At 39.0% G+C, this 25,855-nt stretch overlaps 5 protein-coding genes and 1 pseudogene across 6 annotated transcripts; 1 reads left to right on the forward strand and 5 right to left on the reverse strand.

The window, feature by feature from the left end:
- Positions 1-93: 93 nt before the first annotated feature.
- Positions 94-3,091, forward strand: LOC133725633 (exocyst complex component EXO70A1-like). Its single transcript, XM_062152970.1, has one exon. It carries the CDS (start codon positions 861-863, stop codon positions 2,832-2,834), a length of 1,974 nt encoding a protein of 657 aa, XP_062008954.1. The 5' UTR covers positions 94-860; the 3' UTR covers positions 2,835-3,091.
- A 588-nt stretch (positions 3,092-3,679) lies between these two features.
- Positions 3,680-6,933, reverse strand: LOC133731303 (SNF2 domain-containing protein CLASSY 3-like). Its single transcript, XM_062158708.1, has 4 exons — positions 6,859-6,933; positions 4,692-6,601; positions 4,462-4,534; positions 3,680-3,804 (listed from the first exon to the last, which is right to left on the reverse strand). Exons 1-3 carry the CDS (start codon positions 6,931-6,933, stop codon positions 4,531-4,533), a joined length of 1,989 nt encoding a protein of 662 aa, XP_062014692.1. The 3' UTR covers positions 3,680-3,804; positions 4,462-4,530.
- Positions 6,934-7,095: 162 nt separating this feature from the next.
- LOC133731312 (SNF2 domain-containing protein CLASSY 3-like) lies at positions 7,096-9,949 on the reverse strand. The gene is made up of 4 exons (XM_062158716.1): positions 8,792-9,949; positions 7,706-8,107; positions 7,321-7,479; positions 7,096-7,182 (listed from the first exon to the last, which is right to left on the reverse strand). The coding sequence occupies exons 1-4, from the start codon at positions 9,947-9,949 to the stop codon at positions 7,096-7,098; spliced, it is 1,806 nt and encodes a 601-aa protein (XP_062014700.1).
- A 1,659-nt stretch (positions 9,950-11,608) lies between these two features.
- LOC133742678 (26S proteasome regulatory subunit 7-like) lies at positions 11,609-12,630 on the reverse strand (annotated as a pseudogene).
- Positions 12,456-13,230, reverse strand: LOC133742688 (26S proteasome regulatory subunit 7-like). The gene has a single exon (XM_062170366.1). It carries the CDS (start codon positions 13,162-13,164, stop codon positions 12,640-12,642), a length of 525 nt encoding a protein of 174 aa, XP_062026350.1. The 5' UTR covers positions 13,165-13,230; the 3' UTR covers positions 12,456-12,639.
- Positions 13,231-19,411: 6,181 nt separating this feature from the next.
- LOC133725634 (uncharacterized) lies at positions 19,412-25,514 on the reverse strand. Of its 2 annotated transcripts, none has more exons than XM_062152972.1 (11): positions 25,307-25,514; positions 24,429-24,529; positions 23,908-24,064; positions 23,595-23,828; positions 23,409-23,502; positions 22,789-23,240; positions 22,478-22,595; positions 21,864-21,919; positions 20,960-21,066; positions 20,730-20,817; positions 19,412-20,034 (listed from the first exon to the last, which is right to left on the reverse strand). In XM_062152972.1, exons 1-11 carry the CDS (start codon positions 25,439-25,441, stop codon positions 19,747-19,749), a joined length of 1,830 nt encoding a protein of 609 aa, XP_062008956.1. In that variant the 5' UTR covers positions 25,442-25,514; the 3' UTR covers positions 19,412-19,746. The 2 variants fall into 2 exon arrangements, with proteins under 2 accessions (XP_062008956.1, XP_062008955.1); XM_062152971.1 differs by having other exon boundaries at positions 23,595-23,831.
- Between the last annotated feature and the right edge of the window lie 341 nt (positions 25,515-25,855).

Raw genomic sequence — 25,855 nt, forward strand, 5'->3', positions numbered from 1 at the left:
TATTAATTCAAGCCGGCTTTCGTTGCCTCTAAGTTGTCTTGTTTTCTATTTAAAGAATCAAATTCTTTACGAAGCTTTGAATAAATCCTGGGTATTCCAGCTTTTATGGGGGAAAAAGAAAATAACCAAATGCTAATGGCCTTTTTTGTGACTAGTCGATGAAGGCTTAAGAAATGAGGATGGTAATGTTTGTCACATCACTTTGCTGCATTGGAGTTGGTTACTTATACGCCAAAAACTATGGATAATACCGAGAACTTTTCGAGCATAATTGTTGGATCTCTCTCTTTTCTTTTTTTTGACCAAAGCATCATGGTTGTTCTAACCATATCTAATGAAGATTAAAAGAAGAAGATGCAACTACAAAGCCGTCACCTTTCCTTGGGTTGGTTGTCATTTTCATCCAATAATTATGTCAAATGTAATCTGATCAGACTGCATGGACTTTTGGGAAAGCAAATTTTGGGCATTGCCCTATTTTTTTTTGTTTGCAGATGAGCATATATGTATTTCTATATATAGGTTTAATCATGAGCAACTGAAGTCCATTGTTTGGTGGTTGAGGTCCCCTAAAATGTTATGTTTGTTTGTTTGCAGTAAGTATCAAAATTAAGGAGATTCATTGCTTGGTAGTTGAGGCCCCTGTGGTGTTTCTGTTTTGCAAGTGAAGGTTGGTTTGAAGAAATGGTATTCCTTTCCTTAGTTTTGGTGAGTTTGGTGGAAAGTAAATGAGTAGTGTAGAAGAAACCTTGAGAGAACTTTTTACTCCACTCTTCTCAAGTCTTTAGTGCATATAAAAAAGCACTCAAGTTAGTTTAAGTCAATTCTTGGGGATTCTGAGATAGGTACCACTTTTGGCAATGGCTGATGTTGAAAGTGTTGAGAATCTCCGAGCTGCACAAAAAATCTTGAGGGCTAGTCTAGAGAAATCTACTGCTATTTCTTCAAAGCTAGATGAAATCGGGCCTAGATTGGAAGATATTAGGCAGAGATTGCCATCTTTGGAAGCTGCAATTAGACCTTCCTCCATGCAAAAATGTAGTTACTTTGCAATCAGGGACCAAATCAATGGTGCCATTGGCCCTGCTGCTGCTGTTCTCAAAGTCTACGACGTCGTCCGTGAGCTCGAGGAGTCACTACTCTATGAGTCGTGTGATGATCTTTCTGCTTATCTTTCATCGATGAAAATGCTCGAAGAAGCTTTGGGATTTCTTGCTGACAATTGTGAGCTGGCCATTCAGTGGCTGGAGGACATTGTTGAGTTTTTGGAAGATAATGTTTTTTCCAATGATCAAAGCCTTTTGAATGTGAAGAAATCTCTGAGGATCTTACAGGAGTTGCATGAAATCGAGGAGCGTGCTCATCTTGATGGAGGAGCTCTCAATGCTGCAATCAACAATCTTGAGACTGAATTCAGGAGTCTATTGATGGAGAATAGTGTTACAACAACAACCTGTGCTACTTTATTACCATTAACTATGCCTGTAGTCCAAAAGCTTCAAGCCATAGCTGGGAGATTGGATGGTGATTATCGGCTTGAAAAGTGCATAGTCTTGTACATTGAAGTTCGGAGTTTGAATGCGGTAAGAAGCTTGCAGGCTCTTGATCTGGACTACCTTGAGATACAAGTCACCGAATTTGATGACATCCAGAGCATTGAGTCTCATATTGATCAATGGTGCAAGCATTTGGAGTTGGTTGTGAAGGACCTAATCGAGCTGGAGTACAAACTCTGCAACGATGTCTTTGAGAAGATAGGATCAGATGCTTGGAAGCACTGTGTTGCAAGACTGGCTGAGGAGTTTAGACTAATTTATTTCCTTCAGTTTGGAAGGAATGTCACCAAGATGAAGAAGAACCCTCTCAAGCTCTTGAAGCTATTAGATATGTTTGCACTTATGGAAAGTCTAAGATCAAATTTTAACCGCCTTTTTGGTGGAGAAGCCTGCACTGACATTCGGACCCTGACAAGGGAACTAGTGAAGACAGTAGTGAATGGTGCTTATGAGATTTTCCAGGAACTTCCTTGTCAAGTGGAGATGCAGCGGCGATTTTCTCCTCCCCCAGACGGTGGCATTCCCGGGTTAGTAAGCTTTATAACTAATTACTGTGACCAATTACTAGGGGATGACTATAGGCCACTATTGGCCCAGGTCTTGAAGATCCATCAAAGCTGGAATCAAGATGTGTATGGAGATGGTTTCCTTACCAACCACATTATTATTATAATGAAGGAAGTTGCGCTAAATCTGGATGCATGGTCCAAGGCATATGAAGATATCTGCCTCTCCTACCTTTTCATGATGAACAATCATTGCCATTTCTGTCAGCTAAAAGGCACAAAGCTCGGCGATATAATGGGAGATTCTTGGTTAGGAGCTCATGAGCAATACAAGAACAATTGTGCAGCTCTCTACTTGAGACAATGCTGGGGAAAGCTTCTGCCTCTTATAAGTCAAAAGGATTTAAATTCATTTCAGGAGTCTGAAAAGAAGACGCTGAAGGAATTCAATGAGCGTTTTGATGAATTGTACAAGGAGCAGTCCAATTGGGTCATATGTGACGAAAACTTGAGGAGAAAAGTATGCCAGATTTTGGTGCAGGCGGTTGTACCAGCTTATAGGAGCTACATGCAAAAGTATGGGGTTTTGGTTGAACAAGATGCAAGTGCTAGTAAATATGTGAAGCACACAGCACAAAGCTTGGAGACTATGCTTAGTTCTATGTTTCAGCCTACACTGGTCAAGAAGTATTGCAGCACCAAACATATACGCTTTGGTAAGCTGAGAAACCTGGTGCAAAATCAATTTCGTGTAACTCTTACAGCTATGTGATCACCTCTATTAGTGATGTGGTCTAAAAGAAATTGTAGAACTAGTATTGATTATTGGATTCTTACGCTACAGATGAATCAGTTATGAGTAAAACATACAACAATGTGACTTGTATATATGCTACTGTTTCTGTTGTTCGATAAAGCAAAAAAAACTAGTTGTGTTCAATCTGTGCCTGAGAAATATGAAAACCAATTATGTATTGCAAACTTGTTATAGTCCCACAAAAAAATGGTAATGTTCATTCTCTTCCTTAAGAGTAACTTAGCCATGGTTGATGGCATAGGTCAGCAGGTGGATGCATATGAATTGGGTTCTGAAACAAGAAAGAAAGTAGGCAAAAGTAGCCGAAAATAAGGAGTGTGTAGACAAAATGATTTATAGTTAACTGGGGTAATGTGTACGCTTGTTTCTAAGATCATGCTAAAGAAGATATTAAACTTTAAACTGGCATTAATCTATGCTGGAATTGATTAATTTTTTTTCTCTTTGATTATATACATTTGCAAGTTGTAGCCCTTTCAGTTAACCAATTAGGAATCTGATACCTTTTTAGGGAGTTCAACCACAGACTCCATGAAAAAGTAATGTTCAATTAACATTTTTATGCAGCTAGTTCATGTGCTTAGATATAAGTGTCCTTGCTATTAATGTGACAGACAAAAAACCAAATTAATACATATTTGAGCTATTGAAATGAGATCCACAGTTCCCCAAATATTGTCAAATTTTTATCTTCAAATTCTGAGAATTTGATCTGAATACTTCCATAAAACCTAAATATAGATACACTAGAACATAGAGAAGAGTACTGTTAAACCAAGTCAAGCATGATATAAACAGCTAAGAGTGTGATCAATCCAGATGCTGTGATCTTCAACACTGCCTAAAGACAACTAAGAAAATAACACAAGGAAGAAACTGGAAGATAGAAAGTTGATGATCCTCCTTATGCTTTGCTTCTCTGAACCTGTATCAGATGTATAAGGGAGGAAACAATTAAAATCTTATCAAGTTTACAATATGGCTACACAAAAACTGCAAAAGTTTCATAGATTATAGCTGGAAAGACTACAGAGTTTCAATATGTCTTTGATTAATCAAAAGATCAGTCATTCATTAGAGGAATCATTTCTTATACTGGGATGCAATATATTGAGTTCCTGACAATATCACAACATACCATGCCGGTTATGTGACAAGAGCACAAAATTCATCATCATAGTCATCCTTATACTATGCCAGTCCTTATTTTCTGTTAAGACATTCTTATCAAACAATAGATCCTAGGTTCAAATCCTATAGTTTGAATAAAATGTTTAATTCAACTCTATATACAGCGGGAAATAACTGGCAACTATAATCCAGGTGCATAAATAAGTGGAATGGACTGATCAAAAAAGAAAAACATGGAAGGGGTATGAATGCATGGATTTTTCTCTTGATCTTTCCATGAAGTGAGAATGCACAGAGTAGACACTGACCACTAGCGTTTTGTATGTGTACATACAGGAATATAACCAACAAGAACACAATTAACTATGTCAATTAATCAATTTGCAGATATCATCTAACACCGTAAGAATATACATAACTACTGGACTAGTCATTTAATCAAATATCGTACCGCATAATTCCTCCCCATCCTCAAAATACCTCTTCTATAAAGTAAAAAGCTCCAGAGGCTTTAGAATCTTCATCTGTCAGACCCAAAATATAAGATAAGAACAGATGAATTAGAATTAAATGGAGGCAATATGTTTGCTTAGATAATGTAAAGAAGTAACTGCAAGATATAGTAGAAAAAAACAATTGTATTTCAACTACGAATTCAGCTTCAGAGATGAGGAGATTTACACAAATTCTTCGTCCAAATATGAAGCTTCATCCAGTAATGTTATCTTTTGAAATATATGCTTCAGTTTCTGGTGCTGAACCATCTCTTCCAAAATCTTGTCCTCCGCGACCGCAGCTGGGATTTTCTTGGCATCAGCTTCTGTATCCGAACAAGAAAATACCAATTCAGACAACCAATACTTCTCAACTTGTCGGTTGTATTTGTCCTCTTCTCTTGCCCCAGCCATGAGGAGATGGTAGACGAACACAATTTTTTTCTGTCCCAATCGGAATGCTCGGGATATAGCTTGCCTCTCAACAGAAGGGTTCCATGCAACATCAAGCAGTACGACCCTTGAAGCTCCAACTAAACTTATTCCTTCGTTGCAACCTCTTGTTGTAGCTAACATAACCTTTGCTTTGGTGGATGGATCATTGAAATAACTCATTGAGGATTGGCGCTGCTTTGCATCACATTTTCCATCCATATACATAACCTCCTCTCCTTCCACCCACTGAAACTGAGATTTGAGCAGGTCCCTTATTAAGAGCAATGGATCAACCCACTGACTGAATACCAAAACTCTTTCATTCATAGCTTGACAAAGCCGAATGAGATCAACTGCAAATCTTGCCTTCACTCCACCTTCAGGATTTAACTTGATTTCTGTTAGCCTTTCCCAGTCACCTGAATGCTTGTCTTCCTCAAGAAACATAGAGCGCTTTTCATTAAGCAAGAGAGAGGGGTGGATAGTTACTTTAGCCTCTATTCGTTCATATTCAAATGGATTCTTTATCAGCTGAATTCTGTCAGAACATCTCTGCTGTAAAGCTGTTGGCTGTAAAACAACAACTGAGTTCCTTAACCCGGGAAGCTTATCTTGCAGTATGGTGCCTTTGTAAACATGCACAAATGGGGAAATCATAGCTCTGACCTCTTTAGCTCGTTTTGTATTATCATCAGCAAATTGGCCTTTCCCAGCATTGCCTTTTCTGCTTCGCATTTGGCCCCAAGTCCGTTGCTTTTTGTCAAAAGCTCCAAGGCAGGTAGGATTGGTGGTCCATTCTGGCCTCACCAGGCAGACTGTATTGTAGAGCTCCTCAAAATTATTCTGAAAAGGAGTACCAGAGAGGAGAATGCGCCTTCTTGTTTTCAGTTTTAAAAGAGCATTCCATGAGTAACTCTGGTCGTTGCGAGGATTGTGCCCTTCGTCAAATACTACAAGACCAGGAAATTCAACAAGGACTTTCCACATCTGCTCAGCTTCGAGCTTTCGTCTTGGAGAAAGTGGATGTTTTCCTTTCTTGGTAGAAGCTCCACAAATCTGCTCAAACAGTGAATAACTAATACCCAAGATGCTTCTTTTCTCTGCCCAGGACTTTAGCTTCACGATACGGGTCAAGTTTATCATTTCTGAACTTTTACTATCCTTCACAAGATTGCGAGCTGCTTCATCCTCCTTGCCAGTGAAGTCAGGATTGTTAAGATTGTGAAAGGGAATGTCAAAACCCCATTTCTTAAACTCCTCTTCCCAAGTAAGAAGCATGGTACGTGGAGCAACAATGAGTGGCCTGCTTGATGGGTTAAAATTCATGTACGACTGGATAAAGATAATAGTCAAACGAGTCTTCCCAGTCCCAGGTGCATGTGATATAATGCATCCATCACCGCCACAAGCACTAGGTTTTGCCAACTTTCCAAGCTGAATTCCACCAGCTAAGTGACTCCAAATAAATTCAAAACCTTCACGCTGATGAGGGTACATATCACTTTTCACACCAGGGATCAAGTCCCACACCGTGCCTTCAGTATGAGCATCCGAACTAAAGCCACAATTGTCAGGGTCATTACACTGAAGATCATCAAGGATAGACCGGTTGTCTTCTTCATAAAATCTCTTCCGGCCAGCTTTTCCATAAGGGTTTGGAGCCTGGAATGATCACAATCACAACCAAGGGAAAAATAAATATCAGCTACTTCAAAGTTTTAGCAATAAGAAATTAAGTTGCTAGACGCAGCAAAGGAGTAATCAAACGGCAGAAAAATTCAAGGACATTCAGCACACCTAACTTGATATTTCTATTTGAAAGACTAAAATCAACAAATTGAAGCTTTTAATAATATTAAGCACCAATGAGGTCAATGAGAAGTGTCATCCTTCAATCCTCCCAATATCAGAGGACAAACAAGACTTGTCAAATTAGAAGATATAGAAAAGAACTTGTCAAGTCCAATAATGGCAGAGTTATTCACAAACAACATCAGCAATACAATAAAACCTAAAACTTGAGAACAACAATTGAAAATACCAATTGGATCAAAACACTTGAGCTTGCCGTTTGTAGTGAAATCAAATCAAACTAAGCAAACTAAAGGTACAGAAAACGAAATAGAAATATACAGTATCCAAACAATGAATTCCACTTATTGCCCGTAAGTCCTTGCTACATCTCTAAAACCTAAAAGAAAGCCTACAAAGATGCATACTGATGCATGTGCCAACACAGTGCTCTGTATTCAGCATCATCAACAGATTTAAACACTAGACTTTAAAAGATTTTAGTGCAAATGAAAAACACCTGAATACTTAACATGATGAATCTTAATTAAAACTTGAAAGGAACATAAATAAAAGATTGCAAGACTCACAAAGTCTGGTACAATATACTTGATCTCCCGATGCACATGAGGGCAGAATTGGCATATGAGTCCAATTTCTTCATCAAGTATAAGATCGTGTTTCCCTTGACTACAAAGCATATACTGAGTAACTTCCGTACCGGGAGGGACTGAGTCATTAGTTTCAACCTGCCAACCAAACTTTTAACTATGAACAATCTTATGGAAGAAACAATATAAGATGATGTGAAACAGTACAATTTATAACTGGTTTCAAGTATACGTATTATTACAGCAGAGACCAACAAGTAAAATATGCCATAATTAAGCATGTACTAATAGGCTATAAAACAGCATAGTTAGGAATGTAATTTTAATGAGTAGATTTATAGGAGTGCTGTTTAAGCCAACCTACCAGTTTAGAATCAGTGGAACCAATCTCTTCAGACATTTGGACAAAGTCATATTCTTCAAAAAGGTTTTCTAGTTCTATCTCAGAAGCTGACTTCTCTGGTGCAGGACTTGGAGGATGACCAAGCGTGAAAAACAATGGAAGAGGCTCATCTCTTGGAGCTTCATCTTGGGGGGATTCATCCCCAAACGGAGGTAGTTCCCCTGACACTTCTCCCTTGTCATAAATCGAATCTACAAGAATCATAAAGGCATTGCAATCTTTTGGTGCTGTAATGCCCTTTTTGTTGGTAAGATTCCCCACCCTTTCTTTCTTCTTATATGTTTCTGGACGACTACCACCATATGTCTCATCTTTGTCATCCTTTCGTGAATTAAAGGACCTTGAAAAGTTGTTTCCTTTGGCCTGGATAATCAGGAAAGTTCATGTCAAAATACAGTTGAACAATTATGTGCTTGTGTTGACAAAAGATGAAGGATCTTTTGCTTGTGTTTCCTTTTCCCAAGCTTCTTTATTTTTCACTTCTCATTTAATGCCACTCTGGTATCAAAATAATAATAAAAAAATCTCGTGCTTCTGTTGATGTGTCATACTTGATGGTCTATTTGCATGCCTCAGTGATTACTTTGTATTCAGTTCAAATAGACCATCAAGTATGACACATCAACAGAAGCACGAGATTTTTTTATTATTATTTTGATACCAGAGTGGCATTAAATGAGAAGTGAAAAATAAAGAAGCTGCTAAACTTATTAGTATAATGAAGGAACCAAATAAATAAAACTGACTGATATGATGCAGTTCCATTCGTACTTTGTGCTTCCATGTATGATGCATAAGAAACATTTTTGCTGAAATTTATGTTTGCCTACTATGCTAATGATTCTAAACCAAGGGTGCAAAACATAATTATGCTTTTGAACTCAGCTATACAGGATGAAATGATAGGAATACTGCAGTATAAGTGTATACTGACTTACAATGATATCAGACACCCAAGTAAACATTATATCTATAGTTATGAAACACTATAAGGACTAGGAGTTTACTTCTAAAGAACAGAGCATATAAAGATAAAGTAATGCAAACCTTAGAATCAGCAGAAGCATTCTCATATGCTATAGAAAATCTATATTCAGCAAGAAGGGCATCTACTTCTCTCTCATAATCTGGCTTCTCAGGAATAGTTGGCTGCTTAGCAAAACTGAATCTCAAAGGGAGACATTCAACTTTTGGGGCTTCAAATGCAATAGTAGGTAATCTTTTCTGTTTTGGTACCCTCGTGCTCTTTTTTTCAGTTCGGGAGGTAACCAACACACTCTCTGCCTCCCCCAATTTTGCCCTTCTGTCACTGATATCATAATCAGAAGAAGAATGTAGATCATCCCCATCAGCATTAATCTTTCCCTTCAGATGAATCCCAAGACTTTCTTCCTTCCACACTTGCTCACTTCTGACATCAGTATCAGTATCATGAGCAGAACAATAATGCAGAACATCACCATCAGCATTTATCTTTCCCTTCCAATCAACCTCAACACTTTCTCCCTTGCACGCTTTCTCATTCTTCTCCGTCACCTCACTCTCCTCTTCATCTTCCTGCTCACTACTATCTTCAACTGATGAGGAAACACATTCATTTTTCTCCTCTATAGAGAACACACTTTCGTCACTACTGTCATCTTCCTCTGCTGATGAAACATCCTCATCACTCTTATTATCACGAACATCTTCAACATCCTCATCACTTTCATCATCACTCACACCATCAACATCAACATCAACTCCTACTCCTCCCTCTTTACCTTTAGAAACTAGTACCTCATCATCATCAGGACTATCCACCAAATCGACAACTTCCACACCATTATCCGAAACAGCTCTCCAATGGCAACCATCTTTGTTGCTATCAGCCGACACATCTAATCCTAAACTCCTCTTTCTCTTCACACCAACCGCAACTCCTTTCCCCTTTCCCTGTTTCCCACTTCTTTTTATAACACTCTCTGAATCATCATCATTCTGTTGGTTTTCTAGGGATTCCACATGATCAGCAACCCACTCAAAACTCTGTCTCCTAGAACTGGACTCACCCATATGAGAAACAGAAGCCTGGTTGGACCTCCTCATTTTCTTATCCCTTGAGGCTGGACTCACCCCACTGTTAATTTTCATTTCCAAATGACGTTCAATGATAGCTTTGTCTCTCTTCGACCTTGTTCTGCTTGATACAGGCCTATAATCCATAGACTTATCTACAAGGACTCCACACTTTCCTGCCAAAAACATAAAAATCATCACAAAATCAGGACATGAAGATGCAAAGAAAACTTTTACATTTCTAGCAAGAATTTTGGTATGGTACACAAACTGAGCACTTTTACACAAAACATCCACAGAACAAAAAAAATAACAGAACGTTCATACAACAGATCAAAGGTACGGTTCTACATTTACTACCAAAATCTGTACTTCCACACCAAAACCCACACTTGTAGAATAGTCATTCAACAAAAAACCTTAAGATTCAACTTTTCTACCCAAAAAAACAAAGAGTTTCAAGTTCTGGATAGGTTGAACTATTGGAAGCAGATGGAAAAGGAACACCAATTTTGGTCAGAGTTGTCTGCTGTCTTTAATTAGTTCGCAACTCACTTACCGCTACTGTTTCTTGGATCAAGAAGAGGAGTGATAGTTCCCAACAATCAGAAAGAAGACGGCTACCCTCTAATTAGTTATTATCTGTCCTACCTGAATACTAAACACAGGGACTCAACATTTTTGACATAAAGATGAAAAAAAATATAAGGTTAAGGTCAGTCTTTCTCTCACACACACGATCATAGTTTACATACACAACAAAATAATCATAAAGGGTCAATCTTTTCTACGGAAAAGAACCAAAATGCATCAGAAAATTATCTCTGCTACACCAAGATCACACACCATTGAAGACATGAACATGGAAAGAAACAGAGGAAACATTGCTTTAGAGAAAGAAAGATGGGTGCACCGGACAAAATGCAAGCTTTTGTATCAGATAAAACCAGAGTAGAGAGAAGAAACAGTAGAGACAGAACAGGGTATACAAATAGGTGCTAAGACGAAAATGCAGAGCATGCAGAGAGTACTAGCTGGGTTCTGTGTTTCTCTCTCTCTCTTTTCTTACTGGAAGAGCAAGAGTTGAGTCAAATGGAGTCTTCAATCTTTGTTTGACCAAAACACCCCTTCATTGCTCTGAAGTCCTGGTCTTGAAAGTGGGTTGACAATGGTAATATGGTGTGGGATAGTGAGGTTAGAATTGGTATTTCATGGTGTACACGTGTCAAGGGAGGATGAGTGGAAATTAGTACCATATTTGCAAGTTACAGACTATTGGTTTTCCTCCAAACAGACCACACTATCACTATCAGTCTATCATCATTGCTATACTTTGAATCCAATTGAAATTCAATTAATCAATTCAGCTGAGTTCAATTTGATTGGACTAAACGTCGCAATCAAGCAAGTTTTAGAAGCAATTTAACAATTTCCAAGAAAAGCTTATTTATTATTATTATTTCTACTAAAATAAATCAAATGAGGTTTTTCATGTCTAAAGAAAAAAGAGGAGTGTAAATCTAAACACGGTAAGAGACATAAGTTCTCTCGTGTTAGGGGATATTCCACGCCGTGGAATAATTTTTTTTTTTTTAATGCAATGTTAACTTTTTACATACAGTTCAAGAGACTTTGGTTTTTTCATGATAATTGCACGATTTGAGACTCTCTTTTTTTTTTTAAATTTTTTTTTTTATGTCAAATTGATAGCTTGCAACTAGAATAATCTCCGTTACAAAACGGTCTGCTGTTTGAAAATTTGTCACGCTTGCCTAACTGAAAATTTTCAACCCAATTTCGTGGTTTTGGCAAGTAACAAGTTCACAATGATTCAGATAGACAAGCATCAAGATAAATGTGTTTTGGGAATCAAAAGCTAAGTTCATAACCAATAGGCTTGATCTTATAAAATATGCGTGCAGATAAATTGATAACACATACAAATACAACGTTCAAACAATGGGCACAAAGTTGGTAAAATGACCCTAAAAAGAGAAACATGGCACACACCGGCCATCTTCATCTCTATTTGAGAATGTATCACTGTCTCACGGCTTCAGGAAATAGAAGAGAACATCATATGCTCAGTTGTAAACCATGCATGTATTTGGGAGTAGCGCTGAACTTCTGGTAACCCTTAATGACCTTATTCACAGCATCAAGTCCTTTTTAGTTACTGTCTTCCTTCGTGCACGAATGGCATACATTCTGGCTTCTGTGCATACACTTCTTATATCAGCTCTAGTTGAATTTGGGCACAGCTGAGTGAGAAGTTCAAACCTAATATCTCTTTCACAATTCATTGTTCGTGTATGGATCTTAAATATCTGCGTCCTGCTCTCCATATGTGGGAGGCCAAACTCAACCTTACAATCCAATCGTCCAGGACGTAACAATGCTGGGTCTAGTGTGTCAGGCCTGTTTGTTGCCATCAAGACTTTGATGTTTCCACACGCATCAAAACCATCTAGCTGATTCACAATTTCAAGCATAGTGCGCTGGACCTCATTATCTCCACCCACACCATCATCAAATCTAGCCCCTCCTATGGCATCAACTTCATCAAAAAACACAATACACACCTTTTTTTAGCGTGCCATTTGAAATAGCTCTCGAACCATCCTAGCCCCCTCACCAGCATACTTATGAACAAGTTCACTCCCACTAACACGAATGAAACAAGCATCAGTTCTGTTAGCCACAGCTCTAGCTAGAAGTGTTTTACCAGTCCCTGGAGGACCATAACAGAGAACACCCTTAGGAGGATCAATTCCAAGCTTCACAAATTTCTCAGGGTGAAGCATGGGTAGCTCAACAACTTCTTGCATCTTCTAAATCTACTCCTCACATCCACTGACATCGTTATACGTCACATCTGGCTTCTCTTTCACAGTCTTCATGGTCACACTTGGATCAATTTTTGGAGGCAAAGGAATCTGAATTTGATATTTGTTTCGATCATCCCCGACACGCATGCCTTCTTCTATATCTGTTGGGGAAACCTTGTCACCCAGGCCGACTACAAAGTTTGCAATTTGCTTAACGTTGATGACGTATTTAGCATCTTCTGAATTGAGACTGATAATCTTGGTGCACCTCGCAACCTGCAGAGGTTGCTCCTCCTGCATCATCTGCTTATCCAAAACAAGATCCCACTGGCTGGGAGCAGCTAGACTAGTGTCAGACTCCTTAATACCACATAAATCATTGACCTTTTTAGCCATCTCCTTAATTTCCTTCTCAGCCTTCTTAATATGAGTAGAGTAAGACCCTAATCCATAGGTCTTGAGGAGGGCGATGTCGTCCTCATCGAGGAGTCTAGGGTTCTTCTCGTCCTTGATATCTTCAGGTTCTGGCGCCATTGGAAGAGTAGAGATTGGAGTAGAAGAGAGAGACTTGAAAGGTATCGACCTTCTTTCTGCTTAAGTAGCCAATGCAACAATTTGAGACGTAAATCTTGAACAAATGAATTTTGACAATGCAACATCAATTTCCTGACATAACACTTAACGCTTAGAAAAGTATATGTTTGGTTTATTTTTTTTAGACTTTTTCATTTAACAAACTTTGTTTAGCTTGATACATTATCTTTTAAAATCTCGATAATCATCTCGAGTTCCAAGAACAACAAAACATTGCTATTTAGATTAATTACCTGTTACGGAGTTGGTGTCCCATTTATTACGTTAGCCTCTTCAACTCAATCAAAAAAGTTAACCATTTATATTATTTTTGATTTTTTTTTTGTTAATACAAATACTTAATCTCCTGAATGCATATTTTAATTGTTTTTAAAATAACCATAAAAATCCCACTACTCTCTTCAACTCAATCAAAAAGAGTTAACCATTTACATTTTTTTGTGGCTTTTTTTATTAATACAAATACTTAATCAGTTTTTTTTTTTTTGAAAAATAGATAACTTCATTATTTATCCATAGCCAGAAGGCACGTACATCATAAATTGTCTCATGCCAAAAGTTCTAGATGGCACAAGCCGCCAAACAAATGACAAGTAACCTTAATATTGTAAACAAATACGCACAATTATTATGCCTAGCCAAATGAAACAAAACCCAAAACTATCTAAGTTCATGCCATAGCAACTCTAATCGCCTAGAGACCTCAATTGGTGTACAATTAGAGAAGCTAAACTTACATAGCACCAAACTCTAAATCAAATGCTAGGCATAGAAGCAGGAAACTTAGAGTTTCCCCTTGCCCTTATCTTTAGGGCCAACTTCCTGAGCAGTAGTAGTAGAAGCATAGGTGAGGCGTAATGGAGTCAAACCCACTTTCTTTTGAGACCGAGAACTCTTGTTCATACTTCCAAGCGGTTTGCCTAGTTTCTTCTTCAATGTCACAAGCACAACATCATCCTCAGCTTTAACCAAGCCAAGAGCATCAACATGAAGTGTGAGGAGCTTACCACCCAAAATAGTTTTGAACTTGTTAGGAGAAGGAACACTTGCTTCCTGTCAGCCTCTTTTCTTATAGGTCAGGGTTTGCTTCTGCTCAGCTTGCATGACAGTTCTACAGGTAGCAGCTAGTTCTTTTGTTCTGGAACCAAAAGGTACCTCTGAGGCCAACCCAATGGTCTCATCCTGCAGCACGGTCTCTTGGTCCATAACCTCCAGCTTTGCCGTGGTGTGCACAGTATCCTCAGTTGCAACAGACTCAGAAGTCAAACGCTCCAAACGTCGAATGACCGACTTCTTCTTCTTCTTCAGTATGGAAGAAGAAGGCTTGGGTAAGTGCTGGCTATTCTGGGTCGAGAAAGAGAAGGTGCCGCCAGAAGTAGAGGGGCCGCCACCAAACTTCAAAACCTTAGGAGCAGATATAGCAGCATTGGGTTCCTCACACTTAGCCCCAGAGTGAGAAATGAGTCCACACTGAGAACATCTTCCCTTAAGATGTTCAAACTGAAACTGCAATAGAGGCTCAATGCCTGGAGCCAGAAAAATCTGACGCTCAAGAAGAACTGGTTTGGAGATGTCATGAGAGAAAAGAATGCAAATGGTACCTTTATGAAATTCTTTCTTATCATAGTCCAGATAACCATCCAAAAGATTCCCTATGAGTATGAAGTTATCAAGTTCTTCGTAGATAGGAGGGATGCCACAAACCCTAACCAAAATCCTGATGTGCTTCATGGGGACGTCAGCGATGGGGAGAAAACCATCATACTCCTCCAGACAAACCGGAGCTCGATCATAACACCACACACCACCCCTAAGCACCTTGTTCCGATCCCGGATCGAATCAAAAGAGAACAAGAAACGATTATCAGCCTGTTCTTCAACCCTGAAATCTTTTCCACCATCCAAGTCCGGAGGAAGTGTGATTTGAAAGCAGCAGAGTTGACCGATTTGCGAGTGAGCGGTTTTCCAAGAAGAAAAGACTGGGAAGACTTACGAACGGGTCCTCCTCCAATCTTTCCCAGATCCGTGGCGTTACCCCCTTCAGCAAGTGCCAGAGAGGCAGCAAAGCTAGCAGTGACAGCATCGATTGAAGCCATTGAGGAGTGGAGAAGTCGAAACAAGAGGAAGACGGCAAAAGTCGTCGACTACAGTGCTAGGGTTTGGAGAGAGAGTCACTAGGGTTTCAAGAGAAAATCTCGCTAGTATACAAATACTTAATAAGTTAATCTCTTGAATGCCGGATTTAATCGTTTTTAAAATAACCATAAATACTGAGTACCAACTTTTCAAACCAAATGGCACATCAAAAATTTACATGAACAACATCAAACCACTGTAAATTTTCAACCGATCACCTCCCAAGATTTGCAATTTCACTTAAAGTATCCATATGTAGTACCAGTGAAGCATTGTCAAAAGGCTTCAATAAATACCTATAGTCTTTATTACCTCTGTACTTAGTGTTCCCTTATGGCACGTTTACTTACTTGGAATGGAAAATAATCATGAATCGGAGACAAGTGGAATGGGAGAAGAAATGAATCGGTATTGATTCCGGAGGAATGATTCCTAAACTCATCTCCCCCCTTCGTAATCGAATTCCTGAGTATTCAGGAATCGATTCCTGATAAATAGGTGGGACCTACACCAATTCTCATTCCTTCATGTGTTAGTAAACACATGAATTCTTTTACCTGGAATCATTCCGATTCCTTTATGTGTTAGTAAACACATGGGTATTTTTACTCCGTAATCATTCCATTCCATTCCAAGTAAGTAAACGTGCCCTTAGTGTTATTATTAGCTCTTAATTACTAGTCTGCATACACAATACAAACTGCTTTACTCTCTACAGTTCATATATTCAATGTATTAAGTATTAACTTTCACCGTCACCAAAATTCTCAGATGATTCTTCAAAGCTTTTTGTTTACTGTTTTTTGGAAATCTCCTCCTTTTTTCTTTGATCTATTGATTACATGCATCTTCAAACGGAATCCAAAAAGTACATGGGAGCCGGCAAATGTCTCTCTCATTTTAGTATTTTACCATGAGTTGCATCTTCAAAGCTAAAGCTATGATTTCTTAGTTTCTCCTTTTGTGTTTTATGGGTTGTTGGGTTTTGTTGCTTTTGGGTGAGAGCGTAGTTGTCAAAGTCCTAAAATTAGCTAAGTACTTGTGGATTCCATTAATCCAAAGGCCCTCTTAGCCATAATGACATCTATTGGAGGGTCCAAGAAATTACAGTAGCAAAGAAAATTGGCAAAAAGATATGAATGAGAAATTTATATATGCATAGTGCATGACTCCTAATCTTAAACTTAGTGAAGGTCTTTCCCTTAATATGATTTTATCGGCATATAAATGTGTCATTTGGATGGAAATCATGGAATTACTGATGTGGAGAAAAAATTATTTAGATTTGACAATAAGATTAGAATAGTGCCGAGTTAGTAACTAAGTTATATGTTAAAGCAATTGGTTTATGACTAAACATTTTGAGGTCACAGGGAGTGGCTTAAGTTGGTGGAACGCGCCTCACGCGCCTAGGTAAAAAGGAAAAACCCGAGGGAGTGTGTTCCTCTCCCGGCCGAACACGGCAGGCGATCCCGCCACTGCGTTCCGGTCCGGGAGAGGATTGATGGTTCAGAGGAGGAGTAGGCTTTCGGGGCAGCGGTGTGGTCCAGGGAGGGTGGTGGTTTCTCCGTGGTCGGGCAGCACAGATCGCTCTCGATCTGTCCTTCTCGGATCCGGGGCGGAGGCAGCGTTGCAGCAGCGACGTTCTTCGGTGTTCCGGTGGAGGTTTTTGGCGGCATCGATCCTACATGGTTTGGGGCTGTGGCGATTCAGATCGGATCTGTCTCCGATTTGGTCTGGGTTCGTCTGGTGGTTGGTTGTCTGGTGTAGGGGCTGGCTATGGCGCGACAGGGCGGTGCTGCGACGGATGGCTTCGGCGCGGTGGCTTGTTGCTGTGTGGCGGCGGTTTGATGGCGATGGGACTTGCCGGAGGCGGGTGTGGCTGGTTGCAGCGCGTGGCTTTTGCGGGGGAGAATGGGTTTTGGACCGGGCCAATGTTCTTGGGCCTTGTTGGAGTTTTTTGGTTGTTTTCAATTTGGTTTGCTGTTGTGTGTTTACTGTTGTTTCATGGTTGAAAATAAGTCCCCCCTCTGTTGAGCGGGGGTTTGGGTGTTTCCGTGCTGCGTCGATGCCATTGTTATGGTGTCTTGGCCGGTTCGGTCTTGTTTTGTTTGGTGTGTTATTTTATTCTCAGGATTGCAATTTATATCTTGGTGGTCAAAGTAATGGGGAGAAGCTCCCGCACATGGTCTGGCGGTATTGGGTCATGGTGCTTGAGGGAGTGGCTGTCTTCTTGAGGTTGGCCGCGGGGATGTGCGTTGTCTCTTGGGGGAGTATGGAGGTTGTGCCATTGACATGGTGTTTTTTCCGGGGACTATTTGGTTTACTATCGATGTTCTCTTGCTGTCAACGTGATTGTCACTTGTTCATGCACGTGGTCTGGTTGGTTTGGGACACGGTGTTGTTGGTGGATAGGTGGCTGTTTGTTATGTTGGATGCAGGGTCTTATCGTGACTCTCGGAAGTGGTCTCATATTGTAGCCCGAGGTGAGGGCGTTTGGTGGTTAGAGTTTGGGTCCTTTGGCCTGATGGTCTCTGTAACCGCGGTTTCTTGGGGTTTTTCTGGGGTTGTGCGCGACTCATCTTTCATTCGACCTGTGGACGAGGATGGAGTTGCAGCTTGTCACACCCGTACTTTGTAGTCTGTTTGTTTGGTGTTGAATAAAGGACTATGTTTTCTTCTCAAAAAAAAAAAAAGCAATTGGTTTATGAGTAAAACTTGAGCAAGGTAAGATGTCGTGGTCTTGGTTTGCTCTTAATAAGCCAACTCTCCTTCTGTAACAGGTGGGTGCTTTGCTGGGAAATCAAGGGTCAAGGACACATTACTGGTAAGCGGCGCCGCGCCGTCAAAGCTTGATCGAGGCTGCTACGTCAACGTCCGCATTTTAGCAACAGTGTGGACGTCCTCTTTGAAACCGCTCCGTATATATATATATATATATATATATAGGAATTTTCTCAGGTGCGGACGTCCGTACCGAATTTTCGGTACGGATTTCCTGTTTTCGACCACTTTCCGGCCACATTTTTACATCTTAACTGTTCAGTTTTTAGGTCCTAGTGTATAGATCACCTCTACAAAATTTCAGCCAATTTGGTGATCGTTAAGGCATACAAAACTGCATTTTACACGAACGGACCGAATCTGTCGAACCGGAACCGTTCGTATTTATAATGGTAAATTGCAGTTTTGGATGCCTTAACGATCACCAAATTGGCTGAAATTTTGCAGAGGTGATCTATACACTAGGACCTAAAAACTGAACGGTTAAGATGTAAAAATGTGGCCGGAAAGTGGTTGAAAACAGGAAATCCGTACCGTCCGCTCGGTACGGACGTCCGCACCTGAGACGGACTGTATATATATATATATATAATCGGAGTTGCCAGTTGGCCAAGGTTATAGATATAATATATACCTTGGTTGGAATAAATTTAGTCTTTACTAGCTATAGAGTATGAGGGACACCTGCACAATCTTTCTGATCTGATCTCGTTTTCTGTTACCTCCTAGCTAGCTTCCCGTGCTGGGAAACCTGCATGCGTATCTATCTACAATTTACGATAAATTCTTACACCAAAATAATTAAAGCACTCCAAGGTCATATGGTTCTTCGAGACTGTTATTTTACTAGTTATAGCATGCAAGATATTTACCATACCATATCTTTTCTGCCATATCACTAGTAAAGAAGGTCAGTAAAAGTATTGATTGCTATGCAGAACATAAATTATATACAAGCAGCGAAAACCTAGCTAGCTAAGCCTACCGATATTATATAGATCAGCACAATTGGCATCCCCCTTTTGGGATGCTACATGTCTAGCTTGGATTATTGTATTCAGAAGAAAAATACAAACACTACGTGCATTATTATTACCCAACCAAAGAACCAAATAAGAAAAGGGGTATAATTCTTTTCGGTTATTAACCATGATCGATCCACTTTTTTATTTTTCATTTTTTGTTGTGGATTCTCTTTTTTATTTTTCATTTTTTGTTGAGAACCATGATCCTGATTGCTCATTGCTCCACTGAAACAATTCCAAAAGATCAAAAGTTTCACAGAAGCTAGATGATACTATATAATTTTCACATGGTAGTGTGGAACGTACTCAGTAGTGTACTGCTGCAATATTTTCATGGACATAAGCCTTGAAAATTGCAACAACATAGCCAATATAGGTATTTTGAGCTTGTACAAGAGAAGTCATGCTAAGATTTGCAGAGTGATTCCACCCGAGCAAACAAAAGCAGCAAACAGCCTTTAAATGTTTTGCAGCACATGTCTAGATCAAGCTAATATCCTTCTAACTTGCATACATATTGCATGTGTTCTAGTATAGTCAGGATCTACTTTAATCATCCGTATGCTATCTCAGAACATTATGTGCTTGTGGTTGCTTCATGGGGCTCTAATGATGATGTCTTCCGGTCTTTGTTGGAAATAGAAATATGTTGCTCGTGGGCAGAAGAGGAAACTCCAACACTAGCTGGGCATGGAAGTTCTGATGGGACAGCGCCAGGCTCTCTTCTCCACTGCAGAGTAGACCTCATATAATGTGGTTTGCTGGGGAAAGCAATTCTATTGCCATGTGGAATATTGAGGGAAGTCATCTCGGGAAGCTGGGTTGGTGCTGATGCCTCCACAGCTGCTCCTGCCATCCTTAGAACCTATGCAGAAAGTATACAAGCAGAAATAAAAAAACAGACCCATATTCAAATCCTAGCCTCAACAATACTTCCTTCACAAACCACTGAAGCTTCATGGAGGAACTAGAATCAGGACAACTAACAAAAGGCAGAGAACCCAAAACCAAATGCCATATGCAAGATAATATGAAAATCTATCATTCTTGCACCATTATTTTCATTACAAATAAAAGTTCCACCGATTCACTTATGCAACTATTAGACTGAAAGCTTGCATCCTCTACAAAATATTAACGTCTACAGAAACAATAATACTTCTTGGGGATTCTTTTTCATTTATAGCAAAATAAATCCTCATGTTCATCAGGATACATGGCCAATGTCAGGCAAGGACTTCACCAAACACTTTACAACGAGAATCACCCTGATGACAAATTTTTAGTGTAATAAAGAATGAAAAATTAATAAGAAATAGAAAACCTTTAACCTACAGCGAAACACTCAAGATTACCAAGCTATCCAGTGTATTATTTTTGCCATGCCTAATAAACGTGATAGAAGATACGACTAAAAGGTTTGCTACTCTCAACCAATTCCATTCTATTAGACCTCCCATAGTCCTTAATTATTTCACTTTTTGTTTTGGTTCTCACTTTTTATCTTGCAGTGCCACACCATTAACTTAATTATCCTTTGAGATACAAGGAAGTGCTTACCTTCAAGGTCCTACAAAAGAATGTCGCCCCACTCAATGCCACTGCTTTGTCAACAGACTCCTTGCTAGCGAAAGTAACATAAGCAGACCTAGCCAGACAGAAAAGATAAGCAAGCTAATAATAAAAATTCTCATGAAACTGCCCCAGACCCAAGATAGAACACAAAAACGGAATTTATACTCGTCAGTAAGCAGGAACCACAATAGAATACATGACTAATTAAACCTTACCCTTTTGGCTTAGAAGTCACTGTGTCTGTCAAGATCATTACGTTAACAATCATTCCACACTTGGCAAAGTACAGTGACAAAGCTTCTCTAGTTGCTGCAAAATGTACCTGTTTTTTTGTAGTATATCAGAACTATGCTTATGAAATGTGTAGAGCCAAAAAGCAGCAGTAAAAGAACTTCAATATAGTAGTGTTATAATTAAGGCTCATGGAAGTTAACCGTGACCATTTCATATTTCATTTAAACAAATTCTACAATGCCCTGTTTTCTAGTTTAGGTTTCACCCTGTTTTCTAGTTTAACTTATGAACAAATGAGCAAGAAAGCTGACACATTAGGTAAGAATCTCCTAGACAGGATAGAAAAGAGTTGCGCCTGATACTGCCTGTAAACACCCATATGAGTTACAATAGAGAGTTTACATATGACGGAACGTCTGTACAGCATTACTCATGTACGCAATACTTGTCCAGAACTCCAGATGACTCTTGTATCTAGTATTTCTTTTTTCTTTTTTTAATTGTGCCTAGTTTCCAATGACAACTTTAATACATGGTATGTCCGAAAAAAAAGCCTTCATCTTAGTTTCTAAAATATCAGATGATATCATTCTGATGCATAGGCTGTCTATGACCAAACGAAAGGATGAAATAATAAGGAAAGAAGGCCAGGGCTGAGTTGAATGATAGTCACAATAGACTGTCTGGTAACAAGCCTTGCTATCAAGAACAAATGACTCAACTCTGGAGAAGAATTCACAGTTTGAATTTAGAGAAACAAGATATATAAAGAGAAAAAGGAGGATGCAATTTTCTCTGGAGTTGGTAGTTATGTCACTAATGTGTTATTCAACGAGAAAAAAGGAAATATAAGAGTAAGATATACAATGACTCCGTCAAGCTTACATTTGTCACCAACACAGTTCTTGACTCAAAAGTTTCCTCTGAATCTTTCGGTGCCCCTGCAAGTGTAACAAGCTCACTAAATATCAGTGAAAAGGTTTTGGGCACAACTTGATTGCCAATTATTAGAGCTAGATTACAGCAGTCATTTTTTACATTTTGGATGAGAAAAAATAGAAATATTATAATATGAATAAAATGATTACATATATCAATCACATGTTCAGGTTTCCAAGAATTTTTTTTGTTGTACAACATTTTAAAGAATCCTCAACAACACACACAATTAGATATGACCCTGTTCATGAAGTTCCACAACAACTCTCATGCACACTTACAGACCTTATTAAATTATAGCAATATATTGAGAATCCTCTCTTGCATAGAAGATTTAGGAACAAAAGATTTTAATAACAAGACAAGAAGAATGAAGATATCACAAACTTTTGTTTTTCCTGTGTCCTGATATTGCAAACACTATCACTCTATTTTCATTCTTTCACAAGCATATCCGCCCTCAATACCTTTCTGGACCCGAAACACACATCAGTTTCTGATTCTGAACAAAATTGCAAGCAAAGTAAGGCAAATTGGTCCAAGTGATAGAGAGGCTTTACCAGAATTCAGCAAGTGATTCGTTTTCCCATCATTTTTTTCAAACTCCACCTGCTTTGACCGAAGCTTTGACATTTCGATTTCAACTTGATTCAATTTTTCTTTCACATGAAGCAATTCCTGAAGGAAAAAAAAAATTCAGCAGGTCAACATTTTGCCAAGACTTGTACCCAGTCAAGGAGGAAAAGGAGAAATTCATTCTTAAAGTAAAATCTGTTGCATAAACTCAATCCTCATAGCTAGCCCAGGCTTGAGACTAGCAGTAACTCTTTCCAATCAACTATGATGTAGCGTGAAAAGGACAAGTAGGTACCTGTATGGTCTTCAAATCATTTGTGGCCACATCTGATTTCTTAAAATTCTGTGAGGTATCTTCGCATTCAGGACTGATTTGACCAAAGAGCCTCTTCCGCCCAATATTATTTGAAAAATGAGGTTCACTCACTGCATTATCAACAAGCTCCAGTTTCTCCATCTCAACAGGATTACTGTACAACCTCTTCTTATCAAAAGCAGGAACTTCAGAATTCCTCTTCGGAAGTACTAATGCAAGCTGATTAACTTTGTCATATTGCTTGTTATGCCCGGCACCGTAAAAATCAACACTCTTGAGTCCCCCAGATATGTCCTCACATGGCTTGCCCAATCTATCCCAAACACTACCCCGAGATTTTTTACTACGTATGGATCCTGCACCTACAGATCTTTGTGACAGACTAGTTCCTAACTTGTTACTGGCACAAATCTGTGCAGAAAATTGGCGTCCTGCATAAGGAACCATCAAAGTTTTCAGCATGTCTGGTAGCCAAAGGAGACATACATGATGCCTATTAACAAGCGTATAGCGAAATTCAGTTTCCAAGCACACAGACATTCAGCATATCTGTATTTTCTAAGCATGTATGTAGTTAATCACCATAATGTAGTATGTACCTGATACGGACAATTCTGTATTCTTAGCCATGGCCTCTCTTTCTGGTAAATGTAACCGCTCTCTAGGCAATCCACTGCATTTATGATTGACAATCTGCTCTACAATAAGTAAATTTGAACTTACAAATTAAAGGAAAGGTTGTTTATTATTACCAAGAGTCCTATTAAATAGTCTACTAAGCCAACCTGGGTAATCTGATTTTTAGACTGAGTTCTTCGATCTCCCTCACCATCAATATCTCCACTTGCCATATATCTTCTCAGAATTTCATTTCTACGTCCATGTGACAACGCTACCCTGGTATTCACCTCAGTTGAAGGGACAGAGACAGAGGGGTAATGTTGAGAACCTTTAGCAAGCTTCATATCGTTACAGGAAGCAGGATCACAAGCAGAATGTCGCATTTTATCATCCCTCATCTGCTGCAGGCAACTATATTAAAACTCCTCCTAGAACTCTATCATGCATAAAGTAATAAAGTTGGATAGCTCAAATTACCAAAAGTTTGTTAACATGGCTCTGGAAGTCTGTACACCTGTCAACTTTTGCACCAATGCTGCTATCACTGTTTGGGGGACTAATGCCAGGAACTTCATCGAGATAGTCAGTATCCTTACAAAACTTTCCAGCATGTTTGAAGAGAAGGTCCCATAACCTACATAGGCAGATAACTTGAAACTTATTTCGGCCGTTCTCGCTTGTGTAGCAATAAGACAAAGAAATACACTCTCCAAGAACAAGACCAATACCAACGTTTTAACTTATGGACAGGTTCCTGTCTGTGATAACTATGCCACTTGGATGAGTGGCAGTTATTACAAGCCAATAGAAAAAGAGAAATAAATAAGAAAAAATAAGAATAACTTGCCTTATTACCATTAAATAATGTTCAGAGTACGAAGTCTAGATTATAACCAATGGTCTTGAAGACAATTATCATGTTTCCAAAGTAGAGCTCGCTTTATATATAAATAGTTATGAACTTAGAATTAATAAAGATAGATTAGAAAACAGGGTACCATGATACAAATTCTTCACTCCTCTCACCAAGAAATGCCTCTAAGTCATCTCTTGCCTGATATTGATCCTTTCCATTACAAACCAGCACTGTAATATACTCCTAAACGAATAAAACAGTACTCTTAGTATACTTCATCAACAGTAATTTGATCCAGCGTTAATAAATAGTTAATGAGAAGAATGTGAATGTGCATTTCAACAAATAATTCCAAATCAAGTTCAACTGTATGAACAGATAGATATGATATATTGCAGTATTACATCAACTATTGATCAATGCTGGAAAAGCGATCCAAATTCCCTTTTAACGTCTGTGCACGCGTGAGTGTGCTAGCCATACAATCCTTACAAGTGGAGACTTAAACTATTCTCTTCTGTCATAACACTTTTGAATCCCGAAGAAAACAGAAACTCTGTGCAGTCACATTGATCAAGTGATTACTAATATCTTAACTCCTAATAGATCAGGACATGATTCCTTCTTGTGCACTCAACTTCTTTCGAATTAGACGATGTTAAGTAAACGTCTTCTATTCTATATACACAGTATGTAACTCTGAGACTATAACTTCAATCGCATCGTGCTAATTGGTTACCTGAGAGCAATAGAAGCACGAAACATAGCCTAAATGTTAATTTCTTTGTCTAATTTCCTCAGAACCAAACGAAGAAATTCCGGCCAAAATTACTAGCGCAATCTACCAGAACATGTTAATTTATTTGGAAAACTTTCTCAGCAACCAAGCGAAAGAGTAATCAGGAAAATCATTGACGCATTTTACCGAAAAGATCAATCGCTTCTTCAATTTAGGCTCGGAAAGTTGAAAGGAACAACAATTGAACTGCAATTCAAGGTGAAAGAGGAGAAGAGCATTACCAGGAAGACGTCGTCAGTGTAATCACCGAGAAATTCAGAGAGCTTGACGGAGATGGAGGATTTGATCTTGGAAGCGATAGGTGATTTTCTGTGGATACGGAAGGGTTTAGGTTTCGCCGAGAAAAGTTGATCCATCGGAAATGTGCTATCGTCTCTCTTTCTCTCTCTCACTTCGTTGTGAAGAACTTCGTGACGATGCTCATCAATATGAAGTGCGCTCCCTATTATATACGGGGTCCAGCTAGGCCCTTTTTTTTTTTTTTTTTTCAAGGAAAGATGATAATCTATGATAAATGAAATTGAGGAGTATAATGCGATGATGTAAACAATTATTAAAATTAAGAAAGCGAAAAACATAATAAAATGCATAGCTACATTTAAAATAAAAGGTAATAAGAACGAGAACAAGAACCAGACTAGGTGTCGAAAAGCATGGGACAAATAGAGGTGGACCAATTAAAGAAGCAAAGAGGTCGAAGTACCTAAAACCAAGAGACTAAACATCGTGGCCGACCTCTTAATATGAATCAAGCCTAAAGAATGCAAGGA

This window comes from Rosa rugosa, chromosome 1, assembly GCF_958449725.1.
Source record: "Rosa rugosa chromosome 1, drRosRugo1.1, whole genome shotgun sequence".
Taxonomy (NCBI): Eukaryota; Viridiplantae; Streptophyta; class Magnoliopsida; order Rosales; family Rosaceae; genus Rosa; species Rosa rugosa.

Excerpts from the sequence above, each read along its gene's own strand:
- LOC133742688 (XM_062170366.1), bottom strand. The coding sequence starts at position 13,164 with ATGGCGCCAGAACCTGAAGATATCAAGGACGAGAAGAACCCTAGACTC.
- LOC133731312 (XM_062158716.1), bottom strand. The coding sequence starts at position 9,949 with ATGGATTATAGGCCTGTATCAAGCAGAACAAGGTCGAAGAGAGACAAA. Across the intron at positions 8,108-8,791 it reads ATGCTTCTGCTGATTCTAAG|GCCAAAGGAAACAACTTTTC; the intron begins GTTTGCATTACT and ends CTGATTATCCAG. Across the intron at positions 7,183-7,320 it reads AGTATATTGTACCAGACTTT|AGCACTGTGTTGGCACATGC; the intron begins GTGAGTCTTGCA and ends TGCTGAATACAG.
- LOC133725633 (XM_062152970.1), top strand. The coding sequence starts at position 861 with ATGGCTGATGTTGAAAGTGTTGAGAATCTCCGAGCTGCACAAAAAATC.
- LOC133731303 (XM_062158708.1), bottom strand. The coding sequence starts at position 6,933 with ATGTTGTTTGTGAATAACTCTGCCATTATTGGACTTGACAAGTTCTTT. Across the intron at positions 6,602-6,858 it reads CTTCTAATTTGACAAGTCTT|GCTCCAAACCCTTATGGAAA; the intron begins GTTTGTCCTCTG and ends TGATCATTCCAG.
- LOC133725634 (XM_062152971.1), bottom strand. The coding sequence starts at position 25,441 with ATGGATCAACTTTTCTCGGCGAAACCTAAACCCTTCCGTATCCACAGA. Across the intron at positions 23,241-23,408 it reads TACAGAATTGTCCGTATCAG|GACGCCAATTTTCTGCACAG; the intron begins GTACATACTACA and ends TTCCTTATGCAG. Across the intron at positions 20,818-20,959 it reads GTGACTTCTAAGCCAAAAGG|GTCTGCTTATGTTACTTTCG; the intron begins GTAAGGTTTAAT and ends CTGTCTGGCTAG.